The sequence below is a fragment of the Salvelinus sp. IW2-2015 genome, linkage group LG14 (genome assembly GCF_002910315.2).
Source record: "Salvelinus sp. IW2-2015 linkage group LG14, ASM291031v2, whole genome shotgun sequence".
NCBI classification, from domain to species: Eukaryota; Metazoa; Chordata; class Actinopteri; order Salmoniformes; family Salmonidae; genus Salvelinus; species Salvelinus sp. IW2-2015.
Window position 1 is genome coordinate 11,069,724 of NC_036854.1, and position 23,244 is coordinate 11,092,967.

The 23,244-nt window shown below is 41.6% G+C and overlaps 2 protein-coding genes across 6 annotated transcripts in view; one reads left to right on the plus strand and one right to left on the minus strand.

The window, feature by feature from the left end:
- Window positions 1-12,025, plus strand: LOC111973052 (enoyl-[acyl-carrier-protein] reductase, mitochondrial). Of its 3 annotated transcripts, none has more exons than XM_024000206.2 (10): window positions 1-911; window positions 7,435-7,532; window positions 7,998-8,129; window positions 8,346-8,489; window positions 8,679-8,781; window positions 8,870-8,972; window positions 9,073-9,146; window positions 9,289-9,349; window positions 9,475-9,547; window positions 11,824-12,025. In XM_024000206.2, the coding sequence occupies exons 1-10, from the start codon at window positions 757-759 to the stop codon at window positions 11,985-11,987; spliced, it is 1,107 nt and encodes a 368-aa protein (XP_023855974.1). In that variant the 5' UTR covers window positions 1-756; the 3' UTR covers window positions 11,988-12,025. The 3 variants fall into 3 exon arrangements, with proteins under 3 accessions (XP_023855974.1, XP_023855975.1, XP_070302614.1); XM_024000207.2 differs by having other exon boundaries at window positions 11,827-12,025; XM_070446513.1 differs by lacking the exon at window positions 1-911 and adding an exon at window positions 3,488-3,620.
- Window positions 12,015-23,244, minus strand: part of arhgap18 (Rho GTPase activating protein 18) — a 24,121-nt gene continuing 12,891 nt past the window's right edge. For 2 of the 3 annotated variants that reach the window (XM_024000205.2, XM_024000203.2), the window contains exons 3-15: window positions 22,369-22,604; window positions 21,983-22,043; window positions 21,164-21,330; window positions 20,306-20,471; window positions 20,105-20,196; window positions 19,664-19,741; window positions 19,050-19,209; window positions 18,793-18,875; window positions 18,513-18,719; window positions 16,808-16,954; window positions 16,210-16,337; window positions 13,997-14,079; window positions 12,015-13,451 (exon numbers count right to left, since the gene is read on the minus strand). In XM_024000205.2, coding sequence (XP_023855973.1) covers window positions 13,360-13,451; window positions 13,997-14,079; window positions 16,210-16,337; window positions 16,808-16,954; window positions 18,513-18,719; window positions 18,793-18,875; window positions 19,050-19,209; window positions 19,664-19,741; window positions 20,105-20,196; window positions 20,306-20,471; window positions 21,164-21,330; window positions 21,983-22,043; window positions 22,369-22,604 — 1,700 coding nt within the window. In that variant the 3' untranslated portion in view covers window positions 12,015-13,359. The remainder of the gene's footprint in view (window positions 13,452-13,996; window positions 14,080-16,209; window positions 16,338-16,807; window positions 16,955-18,512; window positions 18,720-18,792; window positions 18,876-19,049; window positions 19,210-19,663; window positions 19,742-20,104; window positions 20,197-20,305; window positions 20,472-21,163; window positions 21,331-21,982; window positions 22,044-22,368; window positions 22,605-23,244) is intronic. The other variant, XM_024000204.2, reaches the window with a different exon arrangement.

The following is a 23,244-nucleotide window of genomic DNA, read 5'->3' on the forward strand; positions in this document are numbered from 1 at the left end:
GAACTGGACTCAAATGGGAAGAATTGTAAAAAATAAAATGCTAAGCAACAGATATGTTTGCAATTTGATTTGGAAGTGCATTTAAATATAATATTTTTATAATACCATGTATAAATGCTTAAAGGAATAGTTTGCACAAATTACAAAATGATATATTGGGTTCCTTACACTATAAGCAGTCTATGGACAAGGTATGACAGCAATCCATGTGTGTGCATCATGTTCAAATCATCTTTGAGTGACTTTGTTGAGCTTCACATTCAATTTGAGATAATATTGGATGATTTGGACATGGGCGAAAAATTCTAATATCTGTACCATGACTTGAATGGGATTTGTGCCACAAATGCTAAAACGTTAGCAGTTGGAAACCAAATCATGCCTTGTACACAGACTGCTTACAGGGTAAGGAAACCAATGGGTAATTTTGTAATTTGGGTGAACTATCCCTTCAATTCAGCTCTACGAATGTCTTCCCTGCTATAACAACTTTACCTTTTCCCGACTTTCGTTCTTATGAGCTGCATTTGGGAATTTACGATTTTTAGAAGGCTGTTACACAATCGTGAAGTATTTAGCTTCAGGGTCACCACCACAATGGAGATGAGATACGGGAAAACACATTTTTTCTTCACCCTCCCAGTCTATCAGGACTGTCAGGTTTAAGGAAGTGAGATTACTGGGAGGTACCATTAATGCCCAGTGTAGAAGTAGAACTGGTTCATCCAGAGTGTGGCCTTTGCTGCATCAATCGTCATGAGGAGGCCTCTGTTCAGACTGACCCAGGAGAGAGTGCTGTCCTTGTGGCAGAGAGAGAGCAGAACCACCCTGGCCCCTGGTTCTCTACGGCAAATCCACTCCTGCTCAGCACTGGTCTACAGAAAGCATGGACATCAGTATGACACAGTCAGGTAAGGGATCATATGATGTTGTCATACCTGTGTGTCGATTGGAAGACATCTGAGAGGGAATTTGAGATGCTCACTGTGAAATGAAAATAGTTCTGCTCAAAACAGATCATTAAAAGGTTCTTGTTTCAAAACTCTAAGCAAATTTTAAATTGACTAAGTACAACACACAAAATCAGTCACTTTTTCACCAAACCGTATCAGTATTTCATCTAGAAATACATGTTTCACATTGCAATACATGTTCATATAAAGTAATTGCTTTTCACAATGCAATGCTGACATTACTTTCAATATGATTGTCTTCTTATTTGTTAAAATACATTTTACTATTACTTAATCCTTAACTTAATTACTTCTGTTTTTTTCTACTACAGATTGTAAACTACATAATGAAAATGTARGTTTGTAAAGTATAAACATATAGTATGATATATACTGTAATGTACAATTATAATGACTTGATGATTTTAATAGATGTACTCTGTGTGAGCGGACCAAGTAATTTGGCGTCACTAAAGCAGAAAGGTGGAATAAACGAGTCAGGAGTAGGTTTTCTTGATTGAACACAGTTCTCTATTGAGGGAATTTGGTCAATACAAACACTCCAACATAATCAATGAAAATCTCCCAAGGAAAAACATACATCTTCTTCTCCAGATTAAACAGGAGCACAATACAATTATCTTTAAACTACAACAAAAGTCACAGGTTCTTCATGGATAGCTCCCCTCTCTTGGTGGCCATCCTCCAGAGATAGCCCCCCCTTTATCTGCTTGTTCCCTCCTCTCTCTTATAGGGGAAAGAGAATATGTCATTAGTACCGTCAGCTGTGCTTAATTGCCTCTGGTTACCTTGTCTCACATGCTTTGTTGGGATACTATCCGTGAGCCCAGCCTGCCCTCTGGTGGTCCTTCCACATCTGCTATACAATTGAAAACAGCAGTAACTACACATTTGGTCAAGATTAGTTAAGACTGAAATCAGACTCTGTAGTGTCATTTTTATCTTGTGACCATTTATTTTATATTATTCATTTTTGTATGTTTWTTTTTTCTTGTGACAAAAAGTGTCCTGGTTCAATTATATTCAGTGTCAGAGACAATGGAGAGTCAAATTTGCAGTAACTACAAAATCCTAGTAAAAACCAAGGCAAATACCAGTAAAAAAATAACAAAAATACATGTACTGCACTCTGGCTTTGTTCCACTGTGTTTTGACTGCAGTTTGCCTTGGTTTTCTATCGGACTTGTTGCGTAATCGTACTGAAGGTAGTTAAGGAGTCAGGCGCAGGAGAGCAGAGATGTCAATGTAGCGTCTTTAATAGGCAAGTCCCAAAACGGTACAGGTACAATGTCCATAGACGCCCAAGACAAATGGAACACACAGTCACTCACGGAAGGAGGAAAACTCCTTACTATACTTAACACACGGTACACATGTGAATAAACTGAGGYACAAACCTCCACGAGCAACAAGAAAATAACCCCGCACAAACCTAAGCGGGGGGAACAGGGGTAAATATACACACAGAAATTAAAGCAAATGAAAACCAGGTGTGAATGAACCAAAGACAAAACCAACGAAAAACACCCTAAATATGTGAGCAAGCTGCAGAGAGTGGCACACACAGCGAATAAGAACCAGATATTTGAGGCCATACTCCTCCTCAGCACTTGGACCCCATTGTTAATCCCCGTCATAACAGAGGCATTGTCAGTCCCTATCCCCAGGAGTTTCTCTTTTTTAAGACAACACTTCGAGGAAAGCCACAACAGCACGGGCTATAGACTTGGCATCTCCTCCCTCCAACTCAACAAGCCCCAGAAATGTTGATACAATTGGCTGCTTGGTGTCACTAAAGTACCTTATCACAACCCCCAGGTACTTAGAAACACTTACATCCGTGGACTCATCGAGGAGGAGGCTGAAACGCTGGTCACCCACATCTGCGACCAACTTGTTCAGAAAGTATGGTCCTAGAACACCATTAATAATTTCTGTAGTAGTGGAGTCTGAGAAAGCAGCTCTACATGCTTCTCCAATGTGATCACATGCCAGAATGGAATAGTGTTCAGCGATAGCTAATGCCATGGTGGCCTCAGCCTTTTTTGCAGAGTACATTTTTTAAACCATAAATGGCAGCTTGTTTTGGGTGGAACTGTTATAAGGCTTTGCCTTTTGAGTATGTTTTTCAGTTGTCATGTGTATTTTTACATCACTAAGTTTGGCGTAGAAATCACCCTTACAATACAGGCAGTATGCCCGTGTATCATCTCCAATAAACGGCTTCAACCAGCCTTTGAATTCAGGGTTTGATTCCCACTCCTTTCTGTATTTTTGAGTGTACAGTTTAGACTGAGACATGATGAGCTAGCCAGCTAGATGTTTATCTTATGTCACAGAGAGGCACACACAGTGGACAAGGTGAGTAAGTGACTGAGGCTGTGTGAGTCAAATGCAGTGATTTATTTTTGTGCAGTGATTTATTTTAGACAAAGAACATTTTACGTATACATCCCGCCCAGGGTGGGATCAGCCAGCAGCTGCTTACCGCATGCGCGATTCATTTGCAGTCTGGACGCGGAGGGGTGAACATCTCCTGCTCTGACTGCAGCTGGGAGGGACTGCTGCACGGGCCGCCTGTGAGTGCTTTGGGATCGGGGTGGGGCCCACAGCAGCACCCGCTGCTCGTTGAGAAGAGTAAGAACGGTACGGGCTTTCACGTCAGAGTCTTTAAAAGTCTCCAATAACACCAGAAAAAGTCGCTAGATTTGTCGCTAGTCGATTTTTTAAAAATGTGTCGCTAGAGGGGTCTGAATAGTCGCTAAATATAGCGACAAAGTTGCTAAGTTGGCAACACTGCCTGTTTGCCAGGTAGCCAGACACACGTCACAGCACAGGGGTAACCCAATCAATAATACCTCAAACAATTTTAATGGCAGAGCAATTTAACTGCAACTTCATAGAAGCAATTGACAAGAACCCAGTCATCAACATAAAATTATTTGTAATAATCTGTATTACCTCCCAGGGGAGGAGTGCAGGGGATATGAATGGATGTGTGGGGTGGGGGAGTTCATAGATCAAACAAAGGCCTTAAAATATCAAAAAATCTTCTCGGCCAAATGTAAATAGTCCCACACAAAAGCAATACAGTTCAAACAACAACAAACAATAACTCTCACAGAAACTCTCTTAACTAAAATGTCACACCAAATACAACTGGCAGGGGACTAACAGTCCAACGACACTAAACAGCAAAGGGAGCGTCCTGACAAAAAAGAAAGTCTGCTGCAGAGTAAAGCACTGGAGCAATAGAGGGGAAATGAGAGTAAGAGAGAGAGGGGGTATTCCTAGCAGTTGACCTCAGGCTTTACCAACAATGACGAGACAGCCTACAGGGAGGAGGTGAGGGCCCTGGCGGAGTGCTGCCAGGAAAATAACCTCTCCCTCAATGTCAACAAAACAAAGGAGCTGATCGTGGACTTCAGGAGACAGCAGAGGGAGCACACCCCCCATCCCACATCAACGGGGCCCAGTGGAGAGGGTGAAAAGCTTCAAGTTCCTCGGCGTGCACATCACTGACAACCTGAAATGGTTTCTCTATACAGACAATAGTGCCTCTTCAACCTCAGGAGGATGAAGAGATGTGGCTTGGCCCCCAAGACTCTCACAAACTTCTACAGATGCACCATTGCGAGCATCCTGTCGGGCTGTATCACCGCCTGGTATGGCAACTGCACCGTCCACAACCGCAGGGTTCTCCAGAAGGTGGTACGGTCAGCCCAACGCATCACCAGGTAGACAATGCCTGCCCTCCAGGACATCTACAGCACCCGGTGTCACAGAAAGGCCAAGAAGATCATCAAGGACCTCAGCCACCCGAGCCACAGCCTGTTCACCCCGCTTCCATCTGAAAGGCGGAGACAGTATATGTACATTAAAGCTGGGACCGAGAGACTGAAAAACAGCTTCTATCTCCAGTTAAATAGTCACCACCAGCCGGCCTCTACCCAGTACCCTGCTCTGAACTTTAGTCACTGTTACTAGCCGGCTACAACCCGGTACTCAACCCTGCACCTTAGAGACTGCTGCCCTATGTACATAGTCATTGAACACTGGTCACTTTAATAATGTTTACATACTGTTTTACCCACTTCATATGTACACTGGGTGAACAAAACGTTACGAAAAACTTTCCATGACATAGACTGACCAGGTAAATCCATGTGAAAGCTATGATCCCTTATTGATGTCAGCTGCTAAATCCACTTCAATCAATCAATCAATCAATCAAATGTATTTATAAAGCTTTTTACATTAACAGATTGTCACAAAGATCGTGTACAGAACCCAGCCTAAAACCCCAAAGAGCAAGCAATGCAAATGTAGAAGCACGATGACTAGGAAAAACCTAAAGAGGAACCAGGTTCTGAGGGGTGACCTATCCTCTTCTGGCTGTGCCGGTGGAGATTATAAGAGTACATGGCCATTAAGGCCAGATCTTTCATCAAGATGTTCAAACGTTCATAGAACTAGCATGATCAAATAATAATCACAGTGGTTATAGAGGGTACAACAGGCCAGCTCTTCAGTAGTAAATATCAGTTGGCTTTTCATAGCCAAGCATTCAGAGATCGAGACAGCAGGTGAGAGAGGGAGAGAGAGGGTCAAAACAGCAGGCCCGGGATAGGGTAGCACATCCGGTGAAAAGGACAGGGTTCCATAACCGCAGGCAGAACAGTAGAAACTGGATCAGCAGCACGACAATGTGGACTGGGGATGGGGACAGCCAGGAGTCATCAGGCCAGGTAGTCCTGAGGCATGGCCCTAGGGCTCAGCTCCTCCGGGAGGGGAGAGTGAGAGTGAGAGAGATGGGGCAATTAGAGGGCTATTACTTAAGATCACACAGGACACCAGATAATACAGGAGAAAAACACCAGATAGGACAGAAGGACCGTAGCCCTCAGGCACATAGTCTATTGTAACATAGATGCTGGAGACTGAGACAGGGGGGTCGGGGGACACTGTGGCCCTGTCTAAAGATACCCCTGGATAGGGCCAACCAGGCAGGATACAACCCCACTGACTTTGTCAAAGTGTAACCCCCACAACACCAGAGGGATATCAACAGACCACAAACTTACGACCATGAGACAAGGCAGAGAAGATCTCCCCCACCACACGAGCCCAAGGGGGCACAAGACCGGACAGGAAGATAACATCAGTGACTCAACCCACTCAAGTCGAGTTTGCCTTGCCAAAAGTTTTTTCCCCCAGGTGCATAAACAATGAGAATATTTACTGTAATGTCGATGAGAGCCTATGGCCAAATTTTCAATACCGGCATGATGAAAACTAGTGCCATGCTAAACGTTATGTTTATTTAATTAATTCAATTTATTTCATTTGATTACAGTACACCTATTTTTTTATTATATCGGAACAATATATCTATATTTTTTCATCAATGATTGTGAAATGATCACACCTTCAATGATCACACCTTTGATCAGACATGGGCTAGAAAGAGAGGATATTCTGAGGGCTAAAGTAAGTGCGTTTCCTAATGTGAAAACAGTGTAATGTACTGTAACTTACAGTGCTGTAGCAAATTACACTCAAAGGGCTATTTTGAAACATGTATCTTGCATTTTTTCTAGTAGGATTAACTGGTCGTTAAAACAATTAAATTGAGAAGATATCATTACGTTGTGTTTTGGGTGATTAAATCAGTGTTTCACAGTATACTGGATCAATGGTTGTATACTGGATCAATGGTTGTATACTGGATCAATGGTTGTATACTGGATCAATGGGTGTATACTGGATCAATGGTTGCATACTGGATCAATGAGGGCACAATAGAAGGCTTTACATATAAGACTTGCTGCGTTACAAGTGTTACCAGTTTGGAGTTTTGTACTAAGAGTTTTGAAAATTCACCACATACTTGTGAAAATTGTTAAAGGTGTGTACTGGAGGCGAAGTCAGGTGCAGGAGAGCAGAGTGTAGTAAACAGGCGCACTTTTTATTCCGGTCCAAACGAAAGCACAGAAGTACATATAACGTGCCCAAAACATGGAACATAAACAAAGGTCTGGCGCGTAACAATACCCACATAACATCAAAACAATTTCACACAAAGACATGGAGGGGGAACAGAGGACTATATACATTCAGTGTGATTAGGGAATGAAAACCAGATGTGTATGGAACAAGACAAAACAAATGGAATATGAAAAATAGAGTGGCGATGGCTAGAAAGCCAGTGACGTCGATCGCCGAACGCCGCCCGAACAAGGAGAGGAGCCAACTTCAGCCCCAAAGCGAATTGAAAAATATATAAAAAGATTGTCAAAGACATTATGGCCATGTGCTGTTTCCCCAGTTGTAACTCTTTATCATTGCTACCTAACTGTAGCTGTAATCTTGTTTGCTCAATATGAATAAAGAAACACATAAACATCAATGTGGATGGCAATTTCTAATTTACATGATTGTGTTATTGTCCATATAATAGAATGGAGCAGATGTCCTTGCCAGCCCTGGGTCAACATAGTGTCAGACTGAGGATGTTGGCAGCACCAGTGAATCCAGCTGATATTAACATGCTACAAGGTAACATTCATACTGCATGAATCAAAAATACATGATAGATAATCAGTTAATCGAGACTGTATCTTTAAGAGATGTGGTAACACTTCATAATAACTAAGAATAAAGTATGTAGAGGTGGTTGAACAGGGCTAGGGTTACATTAGGCTTATGTCCACATCCTGGTTCAACCCTAACCCCAGCCTCAACCACAACCCTAACCCTAGCTTCATGTCGGCATACAGGTTCAACCCTAACCCCAGCCTCAACCATAACCCTAACCCTAAATTTGGCATAACCTTGGTTTATCCTACTTATTATCCTACTTTTCCTTTTGCACCCATAAGGTGCTGGAGTCTGGCTCCGGTTACCTCGTGTTACCATAGATTCTCTCTAGACATTCAGTTCGCCTCCCGCTGCTGTTGCCTAGGGGTCGGGTTTTCAAGACTACACAGGGTATAAAACAGTTATTTGCATTGTAATCCACAGGCACATACCCAATCCTTCCAGTGTTTCCTGCTGTGGGTGGGAATGAGGGAGTGGGGGAGGTGGTGGAGGTTGGTAGGAAGGTCACCTCTCTGAGACCAGGAGACTGGGCCATACCATGGGATGCCGGCTTTGGTGAGAAAACAGTACATCAGTACTGCAGTACATTCCTCTTCTGTCTGTAAAACCACAGTGGTGGGAGGGCCATGTGGATACCTTCGGTTTTACCCTGACCAAGACCTAGTGATAAGAAATGATTGAGACAAGAGTCTCAAACTACTTGTTCTATTTGTGTTGTGTGACATGACATCATCATTGTGAGACAGCGTTTGGGTGGGGTTCTGTTTAAAGGTACATGGAGGACAGAGGCAGTGTGTGAGGCTGATGACCTTCTCCAGGTCCCCAAGGACATCCCTCTGCTGGCGGCTGCTACCATCGGGGTGAACCCCTGCACTGCCTACAGGATGCTGCAGGACTTTGTTACACTCAAACCAGGTAGACAACAGTAGTTCGATAAACATTATTTCTGTGGGACACTGTCCTTTTGGTCATTCTTGTTGCCTGTATAAGCTACTGTTACTCAAGTGTGAAACGTTTTATGAAATGGTGCTTCATAAGCAGTAAACAAGTATTAATTCATTAATAAATAATTACTTAATTCAATCATTTKTTCATTGTCTGCAGGGGCCACTGTGATACAGAATGGATCCAACAGTGTAGTGGGTCAGGCTGTCATTCAAATAGCTGCTGCCTTGGGGGTGAAGACCATCAACATCATCAGAGACAGGTGGGGACTCTGCCTAGTATCGACCCAGAACATAACAACAGTATTCATATTCAAATTCAATGAGTACATTTTTCATGTTTTCTCTCAGACCCAATCGACAAGAGTTGGAGGAGGAACTAAAATCGATGGGAGCTGATTTTGTTATCACTGAAGAAGACCTGCAATGTCTGGGTCTGGATAACGTAATTCAGGTAAGAGAATAGATACACCATCAAATGTATGATGAGATTAGAGGTATTGGCTTCTTTCCAACAGTTAACTGTAGACCACACTAATGTATTGCCATTTTAGGAGCTCCCAAAGCCCATCCTGGGTTTGAACTGTGTTGGAGGCCGGAGTGGTGGACTTGTCCTCTCTAGTCTTTGGTGGGTTTCTGAGGAGGGTTTCTAGCCTAAATCTTTACTGCAACATGGTCTGCATAAATAATGTAATCCATCATGTTAATTTAGGCTTTGAAAGGACTGATTCTCTGTGAATGCTAATCCCTCTTTTTGAATGCCCTCACAGTGATGGGGCAACATTAGTGACATATGGTGGGATGGCCAAAAAGCCTCTCCAGATTCCAGCTGTGAGTTCATATTTGTTGTTCAACATAATCGCAAATGATTCTTAAATTGCACTGTAAATTGCACCATATGTAACCTTGCTGACAGCGAATCCTTGACATTTCTGTTTTCTTTGGCTCTCGAAAAGAAATCACTCATTTTTAAGAATATAACATTACAAGGATTCTGGATGACGCAGTGGAAAAGAAACAACAGTAAAGGTAAACTTGCTGCACAAAGCTCACTCACTTTAACCCTCTAGTGTACACTTTATCCAACTTTCAAAGACTGAGCCATGTCGCCATGTGGAAAATAATAATAAAAAACAAATAAGAATCTTGTATGGCAGAAGAAAATAATGATTACAAAAATCGAATAATGAATGTAATTACATAGTATCTGGTACGATTTTGTATATTTGTTCTTATATGTCAATGGTGTATTTGTATATGTGTTGACTTACAGTATATTCCTTATACTCCTTATATTCCTTATCCAGCAGCATACCACCCTGCATACCACTGCTGGCTTGCTTCTGAAGCTAAGCAGGGTTGGTCCTGGTCAGTCCCTGGATGGGAGACCAGGTGCTGCTGGAAGTGGTGTTGGAGGGCCAGTAGGAGGCACTCTTTCCTCTGGTCTAAACAAAGATCCCAATGCCCCAGGGCAGTGATTGGGGACACTGCTCTGTGTAGGGTGCTGTCTTTCGTTAAAGATCCCATGGCACTTATCGTAAGAGTAGGGGTGTTAACCCTGGTGTCCTGGCTAAATTCCCAATCTGGCCCTCAACCATCACGGTCACCTAATAATCCCCAATTTACAATTGGCTCATTCATCCCCCTCCTCTCCCCTGTAACTATTCCCCAGGTCGTTGCTGCAAATGAGAACGTGTTCTCAGTCAACTTACCTGGTAAAATAACGGTAAAAAAAWKAAAAWAAAATATGACATACACAATTGAATACATGATTGTGACATATTTGAGGCAGAATATATGAATTATATCAGTCATCTATGAATATTATAATAAAAGTGTGTATATTCTGACAATGTAACCTCGACAAAATGAATTATTTCCATATAGGTTTCACATTGTTTTTATAAGTCAAAAACATGAGCATTACTATACATTTTCAGGTTTGAGTTTTCATGGTTAAGGCTGGGCAGCACCACCTACTGGACAGTTGATTTATATACAGCTATGCCTTTGGTCTTCCATTCATGGTTTTAACCAAAGCTAGCCTAGCTTTGATATTTGTCACTAGCTAGGTTTCCATCCAATTTGCAACAGATTTTCATGCGAACATTCAAAAATCGCTATAAAACAATATGCGCATTTTCGTACCAGAGCTGTTTTCATCAAACTGACTTTTGTGGATAAAATGATGTGCGTGATGACGTAGTGCACATAAAAATAACTTTTGCTGTTAAATTCCCATGTACCAAATGAAAAATACTATTTAAATGGGTTTCGCATCGCATTTCCAACTAAACTGATGGTTTTGTCACTAAAGCTGTTGCGTTATATAGCGAATATGCCCACTCCGGTCTTGGTACATGCGCTCTAGCCAACAGCTTGCAGATACAGTGCGGGTAGGCTAAGTTACCTACATTGCGAATATTATGGATAAGAGCGATATTATTTGTATTTGTAAAATGGTAGTCAAGCACCGATCATCATGTCACCAGAATAAGACCCTCGATATTTATTGGAAAGGAGCATCAAGCTCATGATTTATTTAATCTGATCCTAATAAACTGCATGCTTTCCCGAGTCGTAGTGGGAGGACCAGAGAACATATCCTCTGTTTAATTCGATATGAAGGTTATTATATCAATATAGGCGTTTCCACCGCCATTTTTCGCATAATTAATTTGACCAACACAAAAAGATCCCATCATGTCGAACGAACAAATTGTCGGCATTTATAAAATTGTACCGGCATTTCATGTGTCCATCAGCCCGGTCGTGACTTTTTTCATGTGTCAGGTAATTCATTCTCATGTAATGGTTGGATGGAAACCTGGATACTGCTACCAATGTGCTATTGTGAGAATTATTGAGGGATCTCCACTTAATAACGAAATTGATTCACTGCTTCTATAGAAGTAATTCCTCCTTCTCTTTCTCCCCTCCTTATCTCTTCCTCCTCTTTAGCTCTCTACTCCTCATCCTCCCCCTTTACACCTACTCTTGGCACTTTCTTTCTTCAATAAGTGATGTGAGACAGTGGTATTCAAAGAGCTTTGAAATGTGTATGTCCTATTTATGAGACCTTAGAAGGCTTAGCTTGTCTCTTATGTTTGTATAAACAATACATGCAACATTTCTGTTATGTCTAAATGTTAACCAACAGTATGTCAGATATTACAAGAACCTATGAATCTTCTCAGTGTATTTGCTGCCATATGTATTACTTACAAGTTCCAGGTAGAACAGCAGAATATTGTTTAATTCATCTATATATTTTCCATATGGGTCTGTTGTGTCTCTTTCCCCAGCAGATGTGACGCAGCTACAGGCCATGGTGACCTCTGTGTGTGATCTAGTGAAGTCTGGCCAGCTCCAGCCACCTCATTGTGTCCAAGTTCCCTTCCATCACTACAGCCAAGCCCTCCAGGCCACAGTACAGGCGCATCAAAGGAAACATGTACTACTCATGTAGTCACAAGCAAAACAAAAACACAGTATCCTCCTTCGGGGAAACTTTTTATTTTGCTTTCTTTTTTCATTTATTTATTTATCTGTAGCTTTATACCAAATGAGCACACACATCAAAAAGGAGTAATTATGCAATTATTTACAAAATGTTTAGTGGTCATTTTAGAAGCTGTAGAACATATAGTATACAACAACAAAAAGGGACATCTTTCAACAGTCATATTTACAGTATAAAGCACAACATAAGGGCAGGGAGAGGGTATACAAATCACATCGTTTAGCACAGTTCATACAGCACAGTCATATCTGTAGTTATATCATTTTTGCTTTCTAAATTGAAATGTTCAGACATACACATTAAATTATTTTAAACTGTTTCCTCCATTGAAAGTATCTTTTGCACACTTTAATGTTATTAGGAAGCAACCTGAAATGCTAGTTTAGGACCACAGCTTGAGAACTGATGTTAACAAACACATCTAAATAATGTACTTAACGTTATCCCTTTGATTCTCATTGGCTGTCTCTTTCACTGGTCATATTCTGTCCACATGGTCAACATGAAACAGACAGAAGTCACAGTGGAGGGATCGCTCAGAGGGACCCCACAGATAAGTGCCTAATAGCAAACTGGGGCTAGAATACCCTCTATGAGAACTAAGGAGTGTTATATCCACCAACCACTTCAGCTCACTATACATTATGATTTGGCAGTGAATTTAAAAGTAGTAACAGGGAAGAATCGTTTTGAAATATCACCAAATTAGTAACTTGTCTATTTATCTGCAATATTGAGCACTGACATTGCTGATTACAGACGTCGCTGGACAGTATTTGGGTGAGATGGAACGAGTCAAATAATATAACCTTTACAAAAAACTACAGTAAAACACAAATTGAGTTAGGGGAGGCATGCACTCACTGTCTTACAAGGGAGAATACAGAGTAAAACAAATCATATTAGAGCTTCCATGTCTATTATTTCATGTAAATACAATGTTGTCTGACAAACCTGTCATTTTTATAACCATTATAATACTACTATTTTCTTGGTTTTTTGACCATTTACTGTATTGATCATTACGATCAACTAATCCAGGACCTTGATGGTATAGTAAATTGCCCTCATCAACACACAGACGTATCACAGATTATTGTTCAGTGGCTCTCCTCGGTCACAACTGTCCAACTCCTCATGCGTTGACAGTTGGACTTCCAGTAGCATTCTAAACGACAACATTATTAACACTGTAATACCTGTCCTTTGGTCCAGTGGTCAGCCTTGACATTAGCATGTCATGGTGAAGTAGATAGAAATCTTTTCTCTTGCGGTACCCCCGTCCGTTCTCCTTGCAGGGTGTGAGCAGTCAGATATCCTATCTCTGGATGCACTTGATGAACCACTCTGCACTGGGGTTGAGCTCCAACAGGTCTTTCATATAGGTCTCCTCATCCAGGCAGCGCTCCTCTGTTCAGGAACAACACACAGCAAAGAACATGTCTGACATACAGATAGGATCTAGGATCTTAAATTGATCACCCTGTTGCATGAGGAAATTCAAAACTTGTAGTGTATTTGAGGTTTAAAAAGAGGCTTCTGGAGTTTGTAATTCCTACTTTGAAATTTCTGATTTGATTTTCCCTGTATCAACCCCTACAAAAATGTCCACTAATTATAATACTCATAATAATTCACATTTCCTGTTGCTGCATTTTCCTGCTGTAGCAAACTGGCTCCAATTAAGGGAAGGTGGGATTTGAACCATGTCCTTAAAACACCTTTAATGACTTACTGGATGGTACTACTATGAATTTACAGCAGAATATGGTCTGAATACAGTCTACTGCAGGATGTTGACATTTCGCTTTTCTTTACCCCCCCCCCCCTTTCCCTTTTTTACAGATAATACTTTGTAATAGAATCGTCCTTTTTGAGAAACTAGAAATGCCACCTAAGATATATGAGATGGTTTGAGTGTGAAATGACTTTGTACGCCACTGTGCAATACTTACGGATATTCCCTCCGATTTCATAAAGGCACAGATCTTCTCTCTTCACAGACACAGAGCTAGAACACACACACACAGACAACATACTGAGGGATAAACAAAAAAACCAAATTACAAATAGAGTAACATTCATAAACAGTTGACTTTTATACTTCCCTACAAAGGCAAAATACAAATACAGTAACTACACTTTTGGTCAAAATTGAGTTAAGACTGAAATCAGGTTTTGTAGTATTTGTTTAATCTTGTGACCAAGTGTTCTGGTTCAATTATGTTCAGTTTGAGAGAAAATGGAGTGTGAAATTTGCAGTAACTACAAAATCCAAGTAAAAACCAAGGCAAACAGCAGTAAGTGAAGTTACTGCACTTTGGCTTTGTGCCACCATGTTTTCACTGCAAAGAGCAGTAACTACGCAAACAGGGAAACTGAGAAAAATGGATTTAACGTTTATTTGCTGTCCAGCCAAATATGTCAGTAGATAAGTGATAATGCACTGATGTATTATCTTATTTAATTTTTTCTGCATATCAACCATGACCACTGATTTGACCTATGACCCAAGTCAAATAAATGACCATACAAAGTCAAACAGGAAAAACAACAAAAAAGTTGGATAAACGCATTTAGACTTTGCATTACCCGTATAGTTGTTTAAGGTCATACCTTAAAAAGGCAGAGTGCAGTATCTGCATTTTAAGGGTCATACAGTGAGCTCCAAAAGTATTTGAACAGTGACCCATTTTTTGTTGTTGCGACTCTGTACCCCAGTACTTTGGATTTGAAATTATACAATGACTATGAGGTTGAAGCGCAGACTTTCTGATTTAATTTGAGGGTATTTTCATCCATATCGGGTGAACCATTTAGAAATACATTTAGAAATGCATTGTACATAGTCTCCCCATTTTAGGGTACCAAAAGTATTGGGACAAATATCATACCCCCCCCAAAAAATGCTAACTTCCCCTGTTATTATAATGATGAGAAGGTTAGCATGTCTTGGGGGTATGATATTTGTGCATCTGTAACTTTCTCACGATTCATTCAGGATTATCCGTAATCATAGTAGCATCCACATACATGTAGAAGTGTTTAGAAACATATTCTATTCTTATTTACAATAAAAGTGACTCCAAAATGACACAATAGATTATTTACCATTCACTTCTATTGGGCACAAAATAATAAAAATAAACCAAAACAAACAGCAAATGCATCCAACAAGCTTGATGTATTCAATGGGACAAAATACTTACCTTTACACTACTTTAATTCACATAAGTGAATTTGTTCCAATACTCATGGTCAACAACTATGTACAACAAGTGCAGTAATTTCTAAATGGTTCACCAGTTATGGATAAAAAGACCCTCAAATTAAATCTGACAGTCTGCACTTTAACCTCAGTCATCGTATCATTTCAAATCCAAAGTGCTGGAGTACAGAGCCAAAACAACAATTGTCACTGTCCCAATACTTTTGGAGCTCACTGTAGGTCAAATCAAATTACTTCATAATAAGATAATACATCAGTGCATTATCACTTATATATACACAACGGCTGGGTGTAATCCTGGCCATTGATTGGTTAAAACCGCATTCCAGCCGGTGTCTATTCCACAAGTTAGTACCGGCTAAATCATCTATGACGTTGAAATGCCTATAGACTCTGTTCCATGTGACTGCGCAATCCACTGTCTCATCAGCCCAGCCAGGCAATGTATATACTAGAGCTACACTGTAAAAAGCATCCAGAAATTATCTCCCATTTATTTTAGACTAGCATTTGGTTTTCAACAGCAGAGATTTGTAATAACATTGCTGTCTGTCTCGCCGACATTTGCAACATTGAAATTCGATCTCCAACTGTCCTTTGGTAATGAACGTGTCGGGAGTCGGGACGAGACAGACAGGCTGGCAGCTTTTCTGAGCCAGTCGAAATCATGAAAATCAGCATTGTTTTGCCTTTCTAGGGCAGTATACAAATACAGAAAAATCAGAGCCACGCCGTGCAGTGTCACAGAAATAACAGTAACCATAGGCTGCTCAGTTATAACCCACCCAGGGTGTAAATGTCTCTGTAGTGTAATTTAACTGCACTCAGAATACCCTGTGTGAGGGAGTGGGCTGAGAGTAATCATTAGGTGACTGGTGTGTAACGGGATGACAGTAGTGCCCCTCGGAGAACAGGGGGGGGGAGGGGTGTTGTTTTCACCTGTCCTGGCTGAGAAAGCGGCTGAGGACATCAGATGCCTGCAACTCTTCAGTCAGCTGGACAGCCATGGAGACCTTAGAAAACTGAGGGGCTTGGACCCTGATGAAGCCCTGAGAACTACTGTCCACCTGCATGGGGAGAGACAACACAGACATGTCTCAGCTAACCAACATAATACTAGTGTCGCTACTGTACTCCATACTACACCACTACAAATGTACAGCAGTTATACAAAAAGCATTTATTGAAAATTGCTCTTCAATAAAAAATATTCTTTGAGGTATTCAAATTGTTATATTATGCAATTTCTTCATTATTGTCATTTTCAAACAATAAAAAAACGGAGTTGCAGTTCTACATATTGCCAATAGGTGTCACAGGGGAGCCACTCCCCCTCTTTCATCACTTGAACCAGGAAGCGCAGAAGGCATTTGAGTCGAGTCATTCACATATTCTCCTCTTGATTCATTCAACAGCATGGGTATTGCCCTCAGCTGCTTTTCTGCTTTTCAGTACGGTCGCAGAGCCAATTGGAATACCATATACAGGTGCTACAAACAAACAGACGCCTTTCTTTGTCTGCTACTGCTGCCCTCACCTCAGAGAGGGGTTTCTCCTGTTTCTCGTGTTTCTCTCGCTCATAGGCCATCTTCTTTAGGAGTTTCATCATGGCGCGGTCTTTGCTCATTTTCTTCTGGTTCTCCGTGTTTTGTTTTCGGACTTGATTCATTATGAATTTAGGAATCTGTGAAAAATGTAAGATACAATTACAAATTGTGCCATTGAAGAGCCATACCAATTACATACAGTAGCCCGATACATAAAGTCCAGGGGCCTCATTTATCAATCATACCTAGGTACAAATCTGTGCATAAACCATGCGTGGGTTCATTTCCACGCAAAGTGTGACATTTATCAATATGAACATTTGCTCGAGTGTCTGTAAATTCACACACAGCCATGCGTACGCACAAGTGGTGGAATAAGGAAACTTCCTGTCAAGCATAGATTGGGGAAAATACATGTTGAAAATGTCTGAAATTATGCGAGTAATAAATCAATTATTTTCAATTTCATTGTATTTCCAATGTGAATTCATGCAACATAACTTGACAGGCATATCATTTGACCACATCAGTGCATTTGTTACGATAACAATCACTACAAAGTACAGTCATTTGTTAAATTATAGGCACAAAGTTCAAGTGAAACCATTGTCTTTTATAGTATTTTAACAATGGGAAATCGAATGATAGGCTGATCTTGCTCTGTTGGAGGATTTGGCAAACGCTGCATTTCGCAGAGAGCACGTTTTTAGAGACAGGTGGGACTTTTTTTCTCTCCAGAATGCACAGATTGGCTCATCAGATATCGTTTCTCAAATCAAATCTTATAGGATTTTTGTGAGGATTTAAGACCCACTTAAAAAAAGAAGTAAACATGACATTCAGATGCACAGCCAACAGTGGAGGCTTCTGAGGGGAGGACGGATCATAATATCTGATGTCTGGAATAGAGTCAATGAAATGGTATCGAACACATGAAAACCATGTGTTTGATACTATTCCATTCCAGCCATTATTATGAGCTGTCCTCCCTCAGCAGCCTCCACTGACATCCAATACTAACGAAGCAATAGACGGGACCCACGTCACCGTAAAAGCACCATCCCAAAAAGACTATGTGAACAGAAAAGGCCTCCACTTTTAATGTTCAGGGGATAGGTTATGTGATTTGCACGACTCGTTCATTTTGCAGAACAGTAATGTTGGCCTATAACGCCTGCAGGAGGGAGTTGAGGATGGATGGCCTACTCATCGTAAGTACATTTGCCATTGCAAAATAAACGAATTGTCTTTACAGTCTTCTCTTTGTAGCTATGTTTTCATTGTTACTGGTCAAGCCACAGCTGAGCAACCAAATAAAACATTTTGGTTGTACTCAATCTCTGACACTAGCACCTCTACTTCAGTCTTTGAAAATATATTTTTCTTGCTTTTTTGGGTTGCGACGTTGTATTTCATGGCACGGTGCTGTATTTCCCCACATGCTTTATGATTGACTATATATGGTTAATTAGGGGCGTTTCGAAATTAAAATAGCCAAGGTCGTACATGAGCACTGAGGCTGAGAACAATTGGTATTTATCAATGGTTATCTCCTACCGGTGTGTGTGTGTGTGTGTGTATGATTGTTTGTTAAATCACACTTTTTCTATGCATACAAACATTCAAAACTCCATTCGTAAGTAGTATTTTAGTTTACGCAATATTGATAAATGAGGCACCATGACTTGAGCCTACCGTCCAGAGCAGGTTTTGGTATCTGATGAGTAGTCGGACGATGTTGGCGGTCTCCGTGGCCAGGGAAAATTCCTGTTGCTCACTGATCTTGTTGCGGAAGCCTTTAAACATGAAGATGTTTGGAGCCATCACCACGGCAACGTTGTTCAAGGTCATCTTGTTCTGCTCTTTGTGGTCTATGACCCTCTGAAAGAACTCCATCAGCACCTGAAACCACCATAAGATACATGAGACTATACTGTATTGGCTAGAGAACTAGCACAGGAAAAGAGCCATCTACCTTTAGTGTATCACGGCTGGACTCCGGAAGTAGCAGGACCAGCAAGTTGAGAGCCTGCAGCTGCTGCTTCTTAGTTGGCAGTTCTGTGAGTAAGGCAAACGAACAAGATCACAACCACAATGGGATTGCTTTACCAATCCATGAGTCAACATAAGACAAAACTCAAACGGAATCGAGATAACATTGTAAATGAGTATACATACAGTGCACCACTGTATGTATAGAAAGTGTGGTTCATAATGTATAGGGGGACTGACTAAGCACTGCGATGAAGGCGCTGAGGTACTCCACAGTGAGCAGCGGGTGGGGCAGCTCCCTGATGAAGAGCTTGAGCAGGCTGGCTGCATCGTGCTGCTTCAGACTCTCCCATGGGAACAGGCCCTCGTAGAACTTCCCCTCCAGCTCCACACACACCGCCTGCCAGCCGAACACATAGGTCACATGTTAACACACACGCACTCTCCCTCTCACACACACAGTCTTGTACAACTAACCTTGTGGGGGCACAAAATCCTATTTTCCCTGAACCTTAACTCCTAACCCTAGCTCCTAACCCTAAACGTAACTCTAACCCTAACCCCCTAGAAATAGCATTTGACTTTGTGGGGACCAACAAAATGTCCCCAATTTTTGTTTGTTTACTATTCTTGTGGGGACTTCTGGTCCCCACAAGTATAGTTAAACACATCCACACACACACTGGAGGCTTTATCACATCATCCTACAGTACAACACTAATCATATCATCCACACTAACCTCTCCATTAGGGAAATAAGAATTTGGCTACATTAAGTTGTTGTTACAGCATGCAAATACTTCCAGACATTGAATGAAGCAAGACTACATCTATCAACAACGATGAACAATGACCTTGACTCTTATGGCTGCTCCGGGTATCCGTAGAAGCCCCTCTGTGTCCAGACCCTCGTCCTCTATGTGAGAGATTAGCTGGAAACAATAGAACACACTTATAAGCTTTAAACCACCAAATCAACAGCACATTTTTATTTAACTAGGCAAGTCAGTTAAGAACAAATTCTTATTTACAATGACGGCCTAGGAACAGTGGGTTTTCTGCCTTGTTCAGGGGCAGAACAACAGACTTACCTTGTCAGCTCAGGGATTTGATCTAGCAACCTTTCGGTTACTAGTCCAACGCTCTAACCACTAGGCTACCTGCCGCCCCAAAATAACAATGCCATTACCACTACAGCAAACTGAAGCGATTTCTACTGCAGAGCACACATTCAGACGTACTGTATGATTAAAGAGAACCAGGATCAGTGGTTAATGAGAGGTTGTGCTGCTCACCCTCTGCAGTATGATTGGCACCTTGGTCCCTGGCTGTCTCCTCTGGTCCTGCTCCAATAGGGCGGCCAGGGGAACTCCAAACAGGCCAGACTCTAGAACACAAACACATCAAACATAATTGTGTCAGAGCTTGATGGGACAGTCCTCAGGGTTCTTAGATATGTTATACAGTTGTGTTCCAGTTCTAGCATACTGGCTTACCTTTGACCTTGAGTTTAACTGCTTTGTGGGCTTTGAGGTCGATGCCTGCCGTGTCAAACAGAGCGGTCATCTCTATCAGCACCAGGCGGTGCACCTTCTTCATGTCCTGGGGGGACAGGTCCCCAACCTTGGTCAGCCCTGTCTTGTCTCTGCTTAACTTGAAGTTCTGTCATATAGCGAAGCACAGGTTACATTAGGAGTTAGCAAAACTGGGTTGTATTCATTAGTGCACACCGTAGCAAAACATTTTGCAATGGAAGATGAAAACAAGCGCTTCTTATTGGACTTGTCAGAGACCAAAACAGGGTCTGTTTGATGCCTATTGAATATGACCCTGACATTATTGGAGTATCTGGAACCACCTGGTGTTTCTAGGGGCACCACTAGGTGGTGGCTCTAGAACTCAGATACACCAGTAGTCTAGAACAGTTTTTTGACTGAAATGTATTATATGATGCAAAAACTCTATTCAAAAGGTTTTGATTGATAATGTTATCATCAGTGCAAATGACATCATTCAATGTCATATAACTTACACTAGTACACAAGCAGTAGGCCTAGGCCTACAGTAACGCTGTAAATAATGGGCCATATAAATTTCAAAACATAATTTAGTCAATCATTACTGATGTAGGCTAAGTAAAAACAGAAACATGTTTCAATCCATAAACACTACAGGGCACAGTTCTTGCTTCTGCCAAAAAACATATAAATATTTGAAATCCTTCGTCCCAAACTGGCCTATGGGATCCTGCTATTTTGACGAGTGACACTTCCTGTTTTGGCATGTAAACTTTGCTCCGGATGAGCGGCTCAGTCAATCTGTGTGGTGGTGTTAATGTTTAAAAGGGTACTCACAGGTAGCTTGTCATCTGCGTCTGTCAGAGCCTCACTGCTGCCCTTTGAGCCCTCCTTATAGCTGAGGGCCTGATCAGAGAAGGACACCTCTAGGTTGATGTCTGTCTCAGGTTCAGACACACTCTGCTCAGCAGGGCCTGCCCTGTTCCCCAGCCCCATCGCTTGACCTGTACACACACACAGAGTTATTATTGGGACATATTAAAAGCTAGACCTACAGCAAGAGATAACACAGGCAATTCATGAATTAGATGTGTGAAAGTCCACAGACGGGACAAAGTCTTTAGTCAGCAGTGGGGAGATTAGAACTAGGTGGTGGTGACTGTTCTGCCCACTGAAGGGAAACTAAGGGACAACGACTAGTCCTGTGGAAGTCAACAGCCAGAGAGCCAGTCTGCCCTCTGTGACCCATGTCAGACAGACATGTAAGGCCTTGGCCCTGACACAGAACTGCAGTGCCTCCCTGCCATCTCCACTAATAGGAAAACAGGCAAGTGGATAATGGAAGATAGGGAGCGGATTCCTGACAGCCTTCATGTTAAGGTCAGAGGGGTGGCGCGAACAGACAAGAGGCAATGTCCCTGCTTCCTGTGTGTGTGTGTACTGCCGAGTTATCTTCTCAACAGCTCTTCCATAGAATCTTCACTTCTGCTTCCTGTGATCATGAACCATTTCAGGAAATCTACAGTATCACATAAAAGCAGCAACACAGTGGATAGAAATACCAGTTAATTTTTGTGGCGAGTCAGTGATGTTTTCTATAGGTATAGACCAACATGCCCAGACAGAGATTTAGTGAGTAGAACTTGTGGTACATGCCATCTGTCGTAATATCCTTTTTCCTGTTTTCACTTCTCTCTGGTGACTTGGCTTCATCCTCCTGCAACATAATACAAAACAGAAGCAGGCTCTCATCAGAATTCAATATAGGTCATTTTTTATCAATTAATGATTCAAACTACTAAAAGTAACTGCTGATATTGTAGAAAGTCATATTTTTCACCCCAATTGTGAGTACAAGACCTTCTTTTGCATAATATTAAGATACTCAGTTAAGTATTACTTCACATTCAGGTGTCCATTAACAGATATTGTGATTAGTAATTATATTAACCAACTATGGTAAACAAGTCACTGGGTTTTTTTATGTAGCAAGGCATCTCAGGCATGACTGGCATTTTAAACGGGACCGGTGGTAGGCTGACCTTTGACTCTGGCGTGCCTGGGAGTTTGAAGATGTCTCTGACGTCAGGTACTTGGTGCTGCTTGTTCCTCTTCCTGAGGGTCTGCTGTAGCTTCTCAACACGTTTCTCCACGGCGGCGGCCTGGGTGCGCGTCAGCGTGGACAACAGCCCCATCATGTCCTCGGGGTCCGACGCAGACTCGTCAAACAGAGTGGCCAGCCCCGCCTCCGTCAGCCATGCCTCCTCCTGTTCCCCCTCTACAGACAGACAAGTTGAGTTAGGGATGAATTGATGCTGCACCAAAAGAGCAGTAGTATGTTAATGGGAAAGATATGGGTGTAGGCCTGAAGACTAGTGAGGACACAGTCATTTATTGAAAAATAAAGAAACAAACAAGTAATCCATAGATTATTACTATGCAATTACTATTATGCCATTTTTATGTACTGAGGGCTGGGAATAGAGAAAGACATGAAACAGGGAAGGATCTCACTCCTAACCCCTTAACACAAACCATCTTGTTATAGAAAGGAACGGAAACAAAAAGGAAGTTCCTGCTTTAAGTTCTCCAGACAAAACAATGAATGTCAACGTAATAAACAATACACTTTTGCAGTGCTTTTTATAGGCATTTCCTGATCCTGTAGGATCAAGCAAGTCTATTGTCTTCTGTGGATGAAAGCAATAAGAAATCATTATGTGGTGGTATTGCAAAATAACATGGGCTGGACAACAGACCAGACTATCCTAGTCAGCTCTACTGTATGTACTGAACAAAAAATATAAAACACAACATGCAAGTGGGTTTTACTGAGTTACAGTTCATATCAGGAAATCACTCAATTGAAATAAATTAGGCCCTAATCTAAGCCTAGGCCCACCCACTTGGGGGCCAGG

Coding starts and splice junctions, on each gene's coding strand:
- LOC111973052 (XM_024000206.2), top strand. CDS start 757: ATGAGGAGGCCTCTGTTCAGACTGACCCAGGAGAGAGTGCTGTCCTTG. Junction 8,130..8,345: donor ACCATGGGATGCCGGCTTTG/GTGAGAAAACAG, acceptor TTCTGTTTAAAG/GTACATGGAGGACAGAGGCA. Junction 9,147..9,288: donor CTTGTCCTCTCTAGTCTTTG/GTGGGTTTCTGA, acceptor ATGCCCTCACAG/TGATGGGGCAACATTAGTGA.